The 15,471-nt window shown below is 38.4% G+C and overlaps 1 protein-coding gene and 1 pseudogene across 1 annotated transcript; one reads left to right on the forward strand and one right to left on the reverse strand.

Moving 5' to 3' along the window:
- Positions 1–1,701: 1,701 nt before the first annotated feature.
- LOC101431274 (olfactory receptor 51F2) lies at positions 1,702–2,652 on the reverse strand. Its single transcript, XM_004447288.3, has one exon. It carries the CDS (start codon positions 2,650–2,652, stop codon positions 1,702–1,704), a length of 951 nt encoding a protein of 316 aa, XP_004447345.3.
- An 11,438-nt stretch (positions 2,653–14,090) lies between these two features.
- Positions 14,091–15,013, forward strand: LOC131280248 (olfactory receptor 52R1-like; annotated as a pseudogene).
- The last annotated feature ends 458 nt before the right edge of the window (positions 15,014–15,471 follow it).

Genomic DNA, 15,471 nt, shown 5'->3' on the forward strand with positions numbered 1-15,471 from the left:
GTATGCATTGAAACATATATCACCAAAGTATTGGTTCCCTTGATGAAGTATCCTACAGTGCCACAATATAATAAATATTCTCCAGATCTCTCTCTAAATGAATTTATGACCATTTACAAATGTGACTGCTTTGAAACAAGAGGGACATGTCGACTCTCTGAGGATTACTGGATACAGAAATGACCTCTTACTGGTAATACATCATATTCCATCATATTTTTTTTAGTTTGAGTAAGAAAGTATGGAGCAAAGTGATTAATGAAGTTCTGGCCAAAGCTTGTCTCATATTGAGCCCAAAGACTTTGCAGCTCTATCTCTGGTTGTCCCCCAGAGGCTTGAATGCAAAATTAGGAATAATACATTTATCATCTGGAAAAGCTTTTACATTGTTCACAGATCTGTTAAGTTAGAACCATCGTACTGGAAAGGACAAAGTGCAAGACAAAGAAAGTGTAAATAAATTATGTGAAATGGTTGGTCCAGAATCCCCTGTCACCCATTATTATTATATGGATGCCACTCATTTAAGTCCAAACCCATGACCTCAGTAGGAATTCCTGATGAACTATGGCAGAAGAGGACATTATTCAGGCTTGCTTCATGGAAGAATTTTTGGACAAGTTGGTGCTAAACAAAACTGGGATCCAGATGCATACTAGCTCCATACATGATGGTGGTAGCCATAAAGAATTAATGTGAAGAAAAGTCCCCATAATGGGCAGAGTTCTGAGTAATGCCTTCAACTGATAAATTTGGAGGGAAGGAGATTTTGTCTAAGATATGTGGATATAAATTGACTTCTTGACATTTCTGAAAGGTTTAGCTAGTTGTTCAGGGATTATAACAAGTAACTTTGAAGGAAAGAAAATAAGGAACTCTGTAGAGATGTATGTTACAAAACATATGGAAGTAGGCACAAATGGTGCAGTTCTTTATATCTCATGGTAATACCAAAAAGAGTACTCACTTCAGAATAGGAACACAAAAACCAGGTAGAAAGGCTGCCTGAGTGTCTATCAGTCAGTATTGGCTTCCCAATACTGGTGCAGTGGGTCTATAATGTTCTCATCATTTGTAGAGATGGTGATAAATCAAGAGCCAAAATCCTTTCTCCAAGGCTAATCTGATTATTACCTATTTGTCCAACTAAGAGTAGTAACTGATGGTGAACATTTGATACGGTATTTTCCTTTTACATTATCAGTTTTTTCTGCACATAACAGAGATCAGAAAAATTCCATCTATATAAGACCCAAAAGTAAGTTACATTGATCTGAAGATGTATTATATAACATCATAATTTGGAAGCAAGTAGCAGAGAATTAAGAGATTCAAGAAAAAAAATCCAATAAATTAAAATGCTTTTTGCTTGTCATTCAGAAAATAACTCCCTCACAGAGTTTCCCACATTAAATCTGGATTTTCAGAACTATATGCATAGTCTGAATGAATATTTTATGCAGGTTTCACACATGAGTAACTCTTAAGATATATTATCTTGGTCGTGAAAACAATATAACAATTTAGATGATATTAATATGAATTTACTGACAAGGAAATTGATTGAGAAAATATTACATAGGTAGTAGGTTGCTTAGCTTGGAATCTTGGAGACATGCCCTAAGCATTTTAAGGAAATTACTGCATCATAAGACAGCACTCATTCTTAGCTAGCTCTTTTTCTGCCCAGATATGACATGATTAGATCTGGACCTGCTTTTGAGTTAAAACCATGATCACAGCCTTGCGAATCTGCTTTGTCTTCACGCTGTAGATAATAGGGTTGAGCACAGGAGGGATGAGCAGGAAAACATTGGCCATGATGGTATGGACAAATGGAGGTGCTGAATGGCCATAACGATGCACAAGAGACAAGCTGATGAGAGGGATGTAGAAGATGGCAACAGCACTAATGTGTGATATGCAGGTGTTGAATGCTTTCTGACGCTCCTCTGAGGAAGCAATTCTGAGGACGGACCTAATGATCAGAACATAGGAGAGAAGGATACAAGGGCAGTCAAACCCTGTTGTGGAGAAGAGTGCAAGCAGACCAAGGATGCTGTTGATTTTGTTGTCTGTGCATGATAGCTGAATGAGATCAACGTGGTAGCAGTATGAATGGGAGAGGACCATAGATTTGCAGAAGGACAGTCTCTTGACAAAGAGCACAACTGGGAGCATGATCCCAACATTCCTTATCAACACAGTAATCCCAATCTGGGCTATCCTGACATTGGTGAGGATGGTTGTGTATCGCAGTGGGTCACAGATGGCCACAAAACGATCAAAGGCCATGGCCATCAGAACCCCAGATTCCATGAAAGTAAGCCCATGAAGAAAGAACATCTGGGCAATGCAGGCATTTATGTTGATCTCTCGGGCTTCAAACCAGAAGACACCAAGTGTAGTGGAAAGTGTGCATAGAGACAAGCCCAGGTCCGTGGCTGAAAGCATAGAAAGGAAATAATACATGGGCTCATGCAGGCTCTGCTCCCGGAAGACCACAAACAAGATCATGCTATTTCCAGAGAGGGCGACAACATATAGGAGGCAAAAGGGGATGGAGATCCAGACCTGTGCTGCCCTCAGACCTGGAATGCCCGTCAGGAGGAAGATCAGAGGTTGAGGATTGGTATGATTGAGAGCCAACATAATGAGTGACTAGAAGACAGGGTGTTTGAATAATTGAACGTAAATAGCAAATATACACAGTTTATAATTTCTTACAATAGCACATCTTTCTGGTACTCCGATAATTACTGAATTATTGAATTCCCCAATAACTTGGATATTTTCTCAATTTCCACTTCTCTCTCATTTCTTCAGTTTTCATAATTTATTAAGAAAAGGTATTCCCTGGATTGTTCCACATCAAATTTTGTAAAGCATATTTTATAGTTCTTTTTGGTATAGTTCTTTTCAGTACTTGGCATAAATAACTCCTCCCTGCTAATGAAAAATCCCAGAAGAATACATAACAAATATAAGGATCAATCTGGTTTTCAATTATTATTATTTTTATTTGACTTGAACTTTATTTTGACTGTTGTAGCTTTACTATGCCACAATGATTACAAATTTTAATTCTAGCCTCAAGAATTAAAGACTTCCCTTGTGACTGCACAATAAATGCTGGTTGAATTGGCATCATCTCAGGATACCTGATTTCCTGTACTTTGTGAAAATAAATTACTCATTCTGGAACAAAACACTGAAAACTACAAGTCACATTGGAAATGTGGATATTATTAGGTTTGCCAGGGAAATAACCAGCAAAATGCCAAAAACATCACTGAGATACCCATATCTGTATGTGTGATAAAGAAATACGGGGACAAGGAAGGAAGAAAGGAAGGCAGGGAGGGAGTGAGGGAGGAGGGAAAGAGGAAACAAGGAATGAAGGATTATTTAAAAAGCAAATGGGAATATTTTGCCAAGATTAGCAAGAAATTTTAGATAAAACTTCAACAAACTGCATAAGAAATGAAAAAGATAAAACTGCATATAGAAAAATGAAACTTTAAATGAAAGCTGTATGAATAACGATAATAATATTTTAGCAGAAAAAAAAATGCAAAATTTTCTAGGAAAATCGCGATCACCAAACTAGGCGAAGTGGTACAATCCAGCAGAGAAGGAATTTCAATGAGAGCAAAAAATCCACTGACAAAAGGACTAAAACGTATGTTATTTCCAGTTTCTATCAAACTTAAAGAAGAAAAGAACATGGAATATTTCTTCCTTTTCCAAATTCTTCTAGAACACTGGTTCTCAATGGAATAGTGGAAATTTTGTCCTCCAGGGTCACCTGGTAATGCCTGGAGACAATTTTGGTTGTCATAACTGGTGGATGGAGGGCAGGGATGCTGCTACACTTGCTACAATGCATAGGACAGCCCCTTACAACTAAGAATGACCAGTCTACAATGTCAGTAGTGCTGAGTTGAGAAACCCTGCTCATATAAAAAGATGGAAAGTTATCCATCTAAAGTTTCAAGACCATAATTTAAATAACAAAAGTTAACAAGGTTACAATGTAGGAAATTATAAACTAATATTACTTATGAAGATAGATGCAATATTATAAGTAACTTGCAAGTCTGAGCCAACTGTGCTTTTTAAAAATGCTGCATTTTAACCCAGGAGGGTTTGTCCGAAGTGTGAAAAAATGATTCGACTTAAGAAACGTATCATGGAACTTCTATACTAATAACTATAAGGAGGGAAAACATGAATTTCCTCAAGAGATGAGAAAAAAGCATTCAGAAAATTCAACAGTAATACTTGGCAAAAATTATTAATATACTGGAATAAAAATAAAGGTCTCCTGATAAAGGGTACCTACAGAAATCTAGAGTAAATATTCTAATGATGACAAATTCAAAGCATTTCCACCAAAATTACTGTCAAAATATGGATAACTATTATCACAATTCCATTCAACATTCAAAGGGCCATTCTTGCCCATGACAAAACGCAAATAAATAGATAGAGTTGTTGTTTTTGAAAAGATACAAAAATGTCTTTATTTAGGTTTTAACTACTTTTTAACCTGAAAAATCAAAAAGAATATCAAGACCAAAGAATGTTGCTCTATCTACTTAAAATGGCATTCTGAATTGAAGTATTGAAAATGAGATAAACAGAATATTTGAAAAAACATTTATGGAAGTAGAATTAACAAATAGGGCAAAACAGGATTTAGGATATTGAATCAGGCCATAGAGGGAGTGAAAGATGTTATTAAAAAAAAAAAAAAGATGGTCAAAACTTCCCTAGATCAGAAAGAAAAGAACAAAAAGTTGCCAGTTTGGTAATGAACCTCAAATCACAATAACTGGGTTTTGTCTTTCCCATTCTATTCAACAAAAACTCGATTCTCAGCACTCACTGTGCGTGCTTGTTGTCTTGTTATTTTTTGTTTGTAACTTGTCAAAAAAATTGGTGGACTAGATCAATGCTATGTTAGAATCATGTGGAAACTAAAAAATATGTCATGCTCCAAGCTCAGACTATGTAAATCAAATTTCTATGGATGGAGACCAAGCATGGGCTAGAAATTTGCATGTCTGTTTGTTGATGTTTTGTGGTCTGAGACTAATGGTGAGAGATTTGCATCTGGAAAGTGGTAGCACAGAATAAATGGATATGTTCAGGGGGTTTGATTAAGGAAGAAATGGTGGACATTGGGGAATGTTACCATGACCAGGATGAGTAATAAGAAGAAAGCATGGAAGAGAGGTAGGACCCTCTTGTCTGTGTCTTTATATGTAAATCTTGAAGTTTAAAAATATCTCTGATGTGCCTATTTCCAGTTGTTTCTGTGATGGTCAAAAGCTAAGATGGATTTGAAGTACTTCTTTCTAAATATAAATGGATAATATTAAGAGGGCTAAAATATGCTCGCAATATAAGGATTCTGATAAAAACCATATTTCCTAACAAAGGGGAATAGAGAAATCAGTTAAATTTAAAAACTGAGTGAAACATTAGACAATATACAATATATATCAAATTTAGAGGCACATAGAATCATAACAATTTACTCCATGTCCTTGACATAACTGGCTTTGAAGTTTTGTCCTGGAAAGAAACATTTGTTTGCGAAGTTTTTGCTGATGTATCTCTTCATTCCCACAGCCTTCAGGTAGACCTATCTTCCCCAAATTTCAACACTTCTACCTCTGAATTTTAGCTTAATGTACCTTCCTCACTCCAGCCCCATCCCAGCCTCTCTGCTCTGTCCTCAGTCTTGTGTGATTAGCTCTCATACTCCCTGTCCTTTGGGCCTGTTCTTTCTAGTCCTTGCATCTTACCTGTCTCCCAGCAGAGCAGGGAGCTGCCCGCTTTGTATATGGGTGGCCCTTAAACTTGGCCCTTTATAAAAGCCCAACACGTAACTAGCCCTGCTTCTAAGAGACCTGTGGGACTTGAAGGTATATAATCAGACAAATTGCATGGCCCTAGGTATTATATTTAGAATTTCCCAGGAGCTTCCATACCCTAAGTAAAGCTTAGGTTTATATCCCCATTTTAAATATGTTATTGATCACTTTTATAATTTTATATAAATATAAACATTATTTTTCTCCAAAATCTTTAGAATTTGTATCTTAATTTCCTCCTTTGTAGCACAACCAGATGTAGAAATGTCCTTGCACTACCTTCCACTCCTTTTACCTCCTTTCTTAAATTCAGTCAACTATAGCATAATGTTTCCCTGGACAAGATTTGCCTATGGTTCTGTTTCTGTGATGAAATCTTTAATATTTATTTTTAGGTTATTTGAATTTAAAAGCAAATTAATTTTTATTAAAATATTATTAGAGGTGGTGGACTTGGCCCAGTGGTTAGGGGGTTTGTCTACCACATGGGAGGTCCACGGTTCAAACCCCGGGCCTCCTTGACCTGTGTGGAGCTGGCCCACGTGCAGTGCTGATGTGCACAAGGAGTGCCGTGCCCTGTCACGCAGGGGTGCCCCCCATGTAGGGGAGCCCCATGAGCAAGGAGTGCACCCCGTAAGGAGAACCACCCAGCGAGAAAGAAAGCGCAGCCTGCCCAGGAATGGTGCTGCACACACGGAGAACTGACACAACAAGATGACGCAACAAAAAGAAACAGATTCCTGATGCCGCTGACAGCAACAGAAGTGGACAAAGAAGACACAGCAAATAGACACAGAGCACAGACAATCCGGGGGGGGCGGGGAAGGGGAGAGAAATAAATAAATAATAATAATAAAATATTATTAGATAAACATTATTCAACATAGATATACAATACTAGCTTATGTGTGACCATAGAAAAGAATGAAATATAATCCAATATCAAAATGTTTTTTGATATTACTTCCTCTTATAGTACTATCAAAAAATATATTTCTGTAAGAGGAAGCATTCATACAACAAAACAAAATAGATTCTTTCCTTTCATACCTATTCAATTATGTCAAATTACTATTTAATGTTCAAAGTGCATGGTTTTCTAGGACATCCTTCTGTTTCCTCTGTGCAATTTTTTTGTTTTTTTCAGGAGGTATCAGGGACTGAAACTGAGACCTTGTACATGGGAAGCAGGCACTCAAACCACTGAGTTAGTTACCCATCTCCCTTCTCTGTGCTATTTTAATGTGCAAACAAATATCCTTATGATTTTTTAAACCTGCAGTATCTGATTCAGTAATACTGGAATAGGGCCTGCATTTCTGATTATGTCACCCACTCCTATTCTGAGAGCATATTTGATAGCAGGACTGTAATGTGTTCTGCATTTTGTAAAGCATGTTGGATCACAGTTTTTCTAGGGATACATGCACAGCACCCTGGAGTAAGCCCAACACATAACTGTTATCATTTGTTGAACTTTTTTGTATCCCTGTTTCTTTTTGCTAAAGTGTGTTCTCAAATATTTAAAAACTGGGTACATGGGTGATAAACTTCTGATTTATATAGAGTTTTTTTTATGTAGAGTCTGTTTTAGTTTGGTAAAGGCTGCCAAGGTAAAGGCTGCCAGAAATGGATGGGCTTTTACAAAGGGGATTTATTAACATATAAGCTTACAGTTCTGAGGCTGTGAAGGTATCCAAATCAAGGCATCATCAGATGTTTTCTCTCTCCTGGGTTGCAGCTGTGCATGATCAGGCACTTGGTGGCATCTGTTCATCTCTCCCCTCTCCTGGGAACCTCGTTTCTTTTAGCTTCTGGTTTCAGTGTTCTCTTCTCAGCTTCAGTTTTCCATTGATTTCAGCTTCTCGCTCCCAGGAACTTCTCTCACAGCTTCTAGGAGGTTTTACATATGTCTGTGCATGTTTCTTCAATGTAAAAATGACACTAGTAAGAGGATTAAGACCCACCCTGAGTCATACAATCTAATCAAAGACCCTTAATAAATTAATTTAATCAAAGGGCCCACATACAATAGGTTTATATGCACAGGAATGGAATACTCTGAGGAGATGAACTTTTAGGTTCCACACAGCATCAAAGTTTCACAAAGCATGTGTAGAATATACCTAGTTAACTCTTGTTCTTATTGGTAGAATGCCTATATATAAAAGCAGAAGCTTTGAATCACTTTCTCTGAACATTTTTAAGGTTTGGTGTAATGTAATGGCTAAGACTACAATCTCTGCAGTCAGCCAGAGATAAAATTCTGGTTCTGTCTACACTGTGAAAACTTAAATTCTCTGTGTTTCTTTACCTGTAAAATGAGGATTTGGTGCCTAATTGAATTGTTGTAGAGTATATATAATTACGGAAAAAAACATTTATATGTGGAGATTAAAGACTTGATGTGAAAAACATGTCTAGAAGCAGTAAAAGAACTAGGAAGAGCAGATACTATAGTTAGAGATGGAATGCTCAAGATTTGAGAGATCAAGCAGCTCTGAGGTGTGACAACATCAAGGCTGTGTCCAGAAGTGACTGGCTGAGGTACTGTGGAGATAAAGATCAATTCAAGGGAAGATAAAAGAGCTATGTGGCAATGGATGCAGAGAAATTCTATACATTGATTTATTGAAGTTCACCAGGATTCTCAGATCAATGCTCAACAATCGTTTCTCCTATTGTACCAGAGAGAAGTCGGGTAATCATGGTTTTGAAGGCCAGGATGTGAGAATCTGAGAAGAAAGATTTATTAACAGCCAGCTGAGCTCAGCAGACTTCTGTCCCAAAAAACTGAGTTTGGAATAGGATTTTTGGTTCTCTTTTATACAGAGGATGTTGGAGTGGGGAGTCAAACAGTGCTTTTATGAAAAAGGACTTTCTTTGTTAGTTTCTTAGAGTTGTGAGTGTTTGAGTACCAGATAAGTTTTGAATTAACATATCCCCCACATTCCAGGTAAGCTTGAATTAATCTATCCTTCACATTCCAGGTAAGCTTGAATTAACATATCCCCCATATTCTGTCTGGATGTAAGTTGGAATACACATTCAGTCTTTATAGAGCCTTTATCACTTAATTGGCTTTCTGGGAACTAGGCATACTGGTATTTAGAATAAGATAAATTTGAATTCATGCACACACCATATTCCTATCAACAGTTCCTGTTCAAATGTCCTTCTTTGCCTTTGTCCTTACATCCCTCTGAAAAATAACTCTAACACTGGTATGGTGAAAAGTTTATGGCACACAAATTCAATAGGTTTCAACAGTGCCCAGAATCATACTAATGGAGACTGGGGTTCAGAGCTAGTCTGTGATCCAGATGATAGAGGGTCAGTGAGGAAGAAGCTATTGAAAAACTCAAACAAGGAGGGAGCTATAGGGTGAGTGAGGAAAGGATTGACTTTCCTAATACTCCTTTCAGCAAGCCATTTCGAACTAAACTTGTAAAGTGGTGTGTTTGACCTGACAATTCAAATTCCACAAGACCATGGGGGTCATATATTCTTGGGTGGCCTTAAGGTATCTGAAACTGTAGAAGAGAAACAAAATGGTGATATCAGAGACCTTCCTCTAGAGGTCACATTCTGATAGGGGAGGAAATACTCTCTTGGAAAAGAAACTGGCACTGTTCAACTTTCAGTATTCCAAGCACTATACAAACTATAGTTATAAGAAACAAACACATGCAGAAAATACTATGTAATCTAAAATAAACCAAAAGACTGGTCATTACCATCCCCAAATCCTCAAGATTGGGGAAAGAACAATGGACTAAAGTAGACTTACTATTTTTTTTTAAGATTTATTTTTTACTTATTTCTCTCCCCTTCTCCCCCGCCCACTTGTCTGCTCTCTGTGTCCATTTACTGCATGTTCTTCTGTGACTGCTTCTATCCTTATCAGCAGCACCAGAATCTGTGTTTCTTTTTGTTGCATCATCTTGTGTCAGCTCTCCGTGTTTGCGGCGCTATTCTTGGGCAAGCTGCACTTTCTTTCGCACTGAGCGGCATTCCTTATGGGGCTCACTCCTTGCATGTGGGGCTCCCCTATGCAGAAGACACCCTTGCATGGCACAGCACTCCTTGCACACATCAGCACTATTATTCTATTATTCTACTCTATTCTATTCCCCAGGGAATTCTTGGCCATGTGTGAGACATTTTTGGTGGTCCCAGTGAGGAGGTGCTGCTAGCAGCTTCTGGGTAAAGGCCAGAGATGTTGCTTAACATTCTGCAGTGCATAGGAGAATGCCCTCCACAAGGAATCTCTAGCCCCAAATGTCAACAGTACCAAGGCAGAGAAACCCTGAGACAAGAGGATGAAGTCAAGGTACAGAAAATGAAGGTGATAGAAACAGGAAGACCAAAAAGTACACATTTGAAGAGCACCTGATTTTATCTAGTTTGTTTTCTACCTGAAAATGTATGAAAACTTTGAATCTGGTGTTTAGTTATGCATCTCTCTGAGTTGCCAGACCATGTATGCAAAACATCTAAGAATATTCCCATTCCTAGTTGTCAGAGCATTAAGTTAATGGGGTGATGCTAAACTCATGCTGGCTGTCACTGGAGTCCGACCCCCTGGCTTATGTGTCTGTTTTCACACTTCTTTATATTCCAGATGACCAAATGTGTTTTCTAAACCAATAAGTAATAATTAGCTGGCAGTCAGTTCTTGCCTCATTCTCCCATCTTATTTGAGGATGTGATGTGAGTTTGCATTATATTCAGGTTTCTATTGTGTATAAATGTAATAGCAGTTAGCATTTTTCTAAATGCTGTTTGTACTTTGTCTCCTTCAACCCTCAAAACAGCCTCTGAGGTAGATACTGTTATTAGCCCCATTTTTCACATGAGTAAATGGAAGAACAGAAAAAAAAAATTATTCTACTCTAGACTTATTGTTAGCTATTATTCTACTCTAGACTTATTGTTAGTCAAGCAATAGAAGAATGTTTATCATTGATGTGGAGGCAGTGACCACCAGAATTTCTGTGGGGAGGGAGAGGGAAAAATAGGTTTAATATGGGGGCATTTTAGGGACATTGTTATTGTCCTGCATGACTTTGCAATGATGGATACAGGCCATCATCTCTTTTGTCATTACTTACAAAATTGCACTGGACAGAGTAAAAACTATATTATACACTATAATCCATGGTGACTGATAATTTTTCAATATGTGTTCATCAATTACAACAAATATACCACACTAATGAAAGATGTAGTTAATGTGGGAAAGTGTGGAAGGGGGAGGGATTGGGGTATATGGGAATCCTTGTAATTTTTGTAACCTTTAAGTAATCTTAAGTTTCTTTAAGATAAATTTAAAAAAAGAAAGATGCTGGTAAGACCCATGTGAGCTGATATACTGTCAAATTTGAGAGAGGTAGCAGCCACTAGAGGATCAGATAATGGATACATCTATGTCATTCAAGTAGGTTGGAGGGATATACCCCAGATTATTCTCTGGCTGGCAGGGCAACCACTAGGATGAGAAATCTGCATGACTGACTTGATGGTATGACATTAAAGTGATACCAGGAAAGCTGTCCACATATATCAGTACATTTTAACATACAGCTCATCAGCTAATGAGTTAGTTCATTGCCACTGAATCACATCATTTATTAATTCCTTTACAAAACATTTATTAATCTCCTAGAATTCTGTTCCAAACACAATGGTGTTAAGAGATAGTACATGGTTCCATGCAGACCTCATGAGCATTTATTGTCTAGGATAAATGTTGTCAAATACAGATGCAACCATATCCAGTCAGAAGCCTGCTTTTGTGAATAAAGTGTTATAGGACTACAGGCACACTCATGCATTTATGTATTGCCTGAGACTGCTTTTGTTCTACAATAGTTACTCTGGGTAATAGCAACATAGATCATGTTTGGAAAAGTTTTAGACCACAGACAGGTTCAACTATGGCAGGGAGGGAACACTGGTGGGGTGTTATTGATGGGGGGCACATGGTTAGGAGGGAGTTCTCCAGGGCATGTATACAGGGTACTGAAAATGTCTGGATATTTTCAGAGTGGTTATAGTTAAAAATGACAACTGAGAGAATGCTGAGTTCCTGGCCAGGGGAGCTCTATCACATTCCCCAAAGGAACAACAACAATCCCAATGGCAAAGACCAATAAGAAGGACAGTCCAACAATGAGCCCTTGATACTGATGACTATTCTATGAGCCTGTGCTCCTGACATATGAACTAGGCCTACAGCTGCAGGGTACCTAAGAGTTACCTGCTGAGAGCCTCCATGTTGCTCAAATGTGGCCACTCTCTAAGCCAAACTCAGCTTGTAAAAGCACTACCTTCCCCCCAGTGTGGGACATGACTCCCGGGGATGAGCCTCCCTGGTGCCGAAGGATTACTACCAAGTACCAGCTGAATATGTAACTAAAAAAAGAAAGACCTTGAATAAAAGGGTCAACTCAGACGAGCAGAATATCTTACCTTTCATGTAATATCAGGTATTAAAAACTGCTCTTTGACCTTGAATAAAAGGGGGACATGGAAAGGACAAATGAGTTTGTATGGCTATGAATCTCCATAAAAGAGTTGGGATGTCATCAGAGGGGTTGCACTTATGCATACCTCAGCAGGGTCCCAGAGACAGCCAAAGTAGATACAACCCCAGGAACTGGTTCTCCTGAGGGTTACAGAGACCTACCGGTTCTATGGTCATGGTGTATGACTCTGGAGTTCAGTGTCATGTCACTTGGCCCTCTTTGGGGTTGGTGTTCCTGAGTGTGATGGAGTTGGACTTAGATATGACCTTTCTACACATGCCTCTTCTATCACTTTTACTGGACCCATGGTAGGTGCTGGGGTTGGTGTATACTCAGGAGACCTGAATCTCTGGACTGTCCATGTGACTGCCAGGGCCTGAGCCTCAGCAGACTTGCAACTCCTACCCTCTGGTTTATCGGACTTACCCTGGCCAGCAAACAGGGAGGTAAAAAAACCACCACACCATGAAGCCAAGAGTGCCTACATCTGCAAGTAGGAGAATTGCATCTACCATCCATGTGGAATCTAAGGCCCCTCCTGATATAGAGATGGAGTGGACATAACCATCCCAGGGTCCACAGGATGGAAGAATAGAGTATGGATTAGAGTGGACTTACTGATATTCTACTATGGAACTATTGTGATTAGTAATGGAAGAAATTGTAGCATTGATGTGAAGAAAGTGGCCATGGTAGCTGCTGAGGGTAGGGAGAGGGAAGAAGAGATATGATGTGCGGGCATTTTCAGGATGTGGATTTGTCCTTGGTGGTACTGCAGGGACAGATCCTGGGCATAGTATGTCCTGCCTTGGCCCACTGGGTGACCTGGCGCACAGTGTAAACTACAATGTAAACGATTATGCATGTGGTGCATCAGTGCTCCAAAATGTATCTGCTGAATGTAATGAATGACCCACAATGATGAAAGAGGTTGTTGATGTGGGAGGAGTGGGGTGAGGGGTTGGACAGTATGTGGGGACATGTAAATGAAACATTAAAAAATAAATAAATAGAAAAAAATGCCTAGAATATTTATCATATGAACTGCTGCAGAAAAGCTTTTGACCCCTGATCTAGGAAGATTTATACACTAAAATTAATAAGATAAATTTAATTTCTATAGTTGGTCACTCAGTAATCTTCCAGGACAAACCATTTTTTGAGAAATATGCTAATATCAAAGTTTTCTCAATATTTTGGTATTAATATCAGTGAATGGTAAGTGAAAGAGTTTTCCAAACCTGCTTCCTACATTACAAAGTTGCAGAAGTGGATAAAGCAGTGGGATAAAAAGAAGAATTGATGGGAAAGTGTTGAAGAGATCACTGTTAGTTCTAAAACCCAATAGAACAAGAATCACTACAACATTGTCAAGATAGCTTTCCTTTAGCAATATACTTTAGAGAAAAATATTAATTCTTAAAACTAATTCAACTTCAACTTTTATGTTCTGATGCTATGTTTAAATGAATAATAAATCAAGGGTAGCATTGCTTCATGTTGAAAATCGTATTACAACTGTTTAAATTACTCTAGTTTACCATTAAAACCAATTGCTACATTATCCAATTGTCCTGTCCAAAAGACTTCTAATTAATAATCAATAATTCCTTTGATTGTTATCATCTGCAGAAAGTAATATCTCCCCAATAGAGAACAAATTAGCCTATCCATGATGTTGACTTCCAGGAACAGCTCTTCTCATTCTGTGATCTTTATTCTGCTTGGAATCCCAGGACTTGAGAATTCCCACTTCTGAACTGCTTTCCGTTCTGTGCTATATATGCTTTTACTGTACTAGGCAATATTACTGACCTTCATATAATCCGAACTGATACATGCTCCATGAAACCATGTACCTCTTTCTGGCCATGCTGGCTATCACTGGTCTGTTCCTCTCCTCCTCCTCTCAACCTAAAATATTGCTCATGAGATTGAATACCATGCCTTCCTCATCCAGGTGTTCTTCATTCATGCGTTCTCTTTGGTGGAGCCTGGGGTGTTCATGACCATGGTCTTGGACCACTGTGTGACTATCTGCTTCCCACTGTATCACTCCAATATCTTGACCCCATCTGTTGTGGGTAAACTGGGGACAACTGTGATGATAAGAGAGATGCTGTGGGTGAACCCCTTCTACTTCATGGTCTCCAGAATGCCCTTCTGCCTCAACTGGGTCATTCCTCAATTACACTGTGAGCATATGGTTATGCTGAAGCTGAATATGCTGACAGTAGAATCAGTCATGGATACAGGCTCTTTGCAGCCTTCTCTGTGGGTGGCTTTGATATAATCATCATCAGTATCTCCTGTGTCATGATTTTGAGAACTGTGCTGCAGTTGCCCTCTGTTGAAGCCTGGTTCAAAGATTTTGGCACATGTGCTTCCCATATCTGTGTAATCTTAGTTTTGTATATCCCAGTGCTCTTTACTTTCCTAACCCATAGCTTTGGCCATCATGTGCCCCAAGTGGTATACATCATGTTTGCTAACCTCTATCTACTATTTCCTCCCAAGCTCAATTCTATCATCTATGCATTTAGAAGCAAACAGATCCAGGATAAGGTTAAAATGGAATGTTGTGGAAAATATCACTGAACCAAGGGTCATGGCATCACCACTGCTCTAATAACCTACTATTCAGGAAACATTAATGAAGAAAGTTTTCAAAGGTATCACTTATCGATGCTAAGTTATCTCTGTGAACATGTGGCCCATAGGGTGGCAGCACTGTTGAAGCAGGATAAATATTATCAGATCACACAGTACAAGAGAGAGGTCAGCAGCACATATGCACATTGCAGAGGGATGTGCTTGATAATAAAAAACTGAGTTTGACCTAGTTATTTATCACAGGATAATAGTAAAAAAAATTTTCTTCTATCTAATTAGTTAAGATGAAAAAATATTTTCCACAAATTATTAAGGTAAAAGTTGTTTTTATATTGCAGGGATATTTTAAATTGTTAAGTCATCATTTAACAGAAATTTGCATCAAGACATCTAAAAGTACATTTATTTGTCACCATCTCAGAGTATCTATAGAAGAAGAATTT

The sequence above is a fragment of the Dasypus novemcinctus genome, chromosome 10, assembly GCF_030445035.2.
Source record: "Dasypus novemcinctus isolate mDasNov1 chromosome 10, mDasNov1.1.hap2, whole genome shotgun sequence".
NCBI lineage: Eukaryota > Metazoa > Chordata > Mammalia > Cingulata > Dasypodidae > Dasypus > Dasypus novemcinctus.

Coding starts and splice junctions, on each gene's coding strand:
- LOC101431274 (XM_004447288.3), bottom strand. CDS start 2,652: ATGTTGGCTCTCAATCATACCAATCCTCAACCTCTGATCTTCCTCCTG.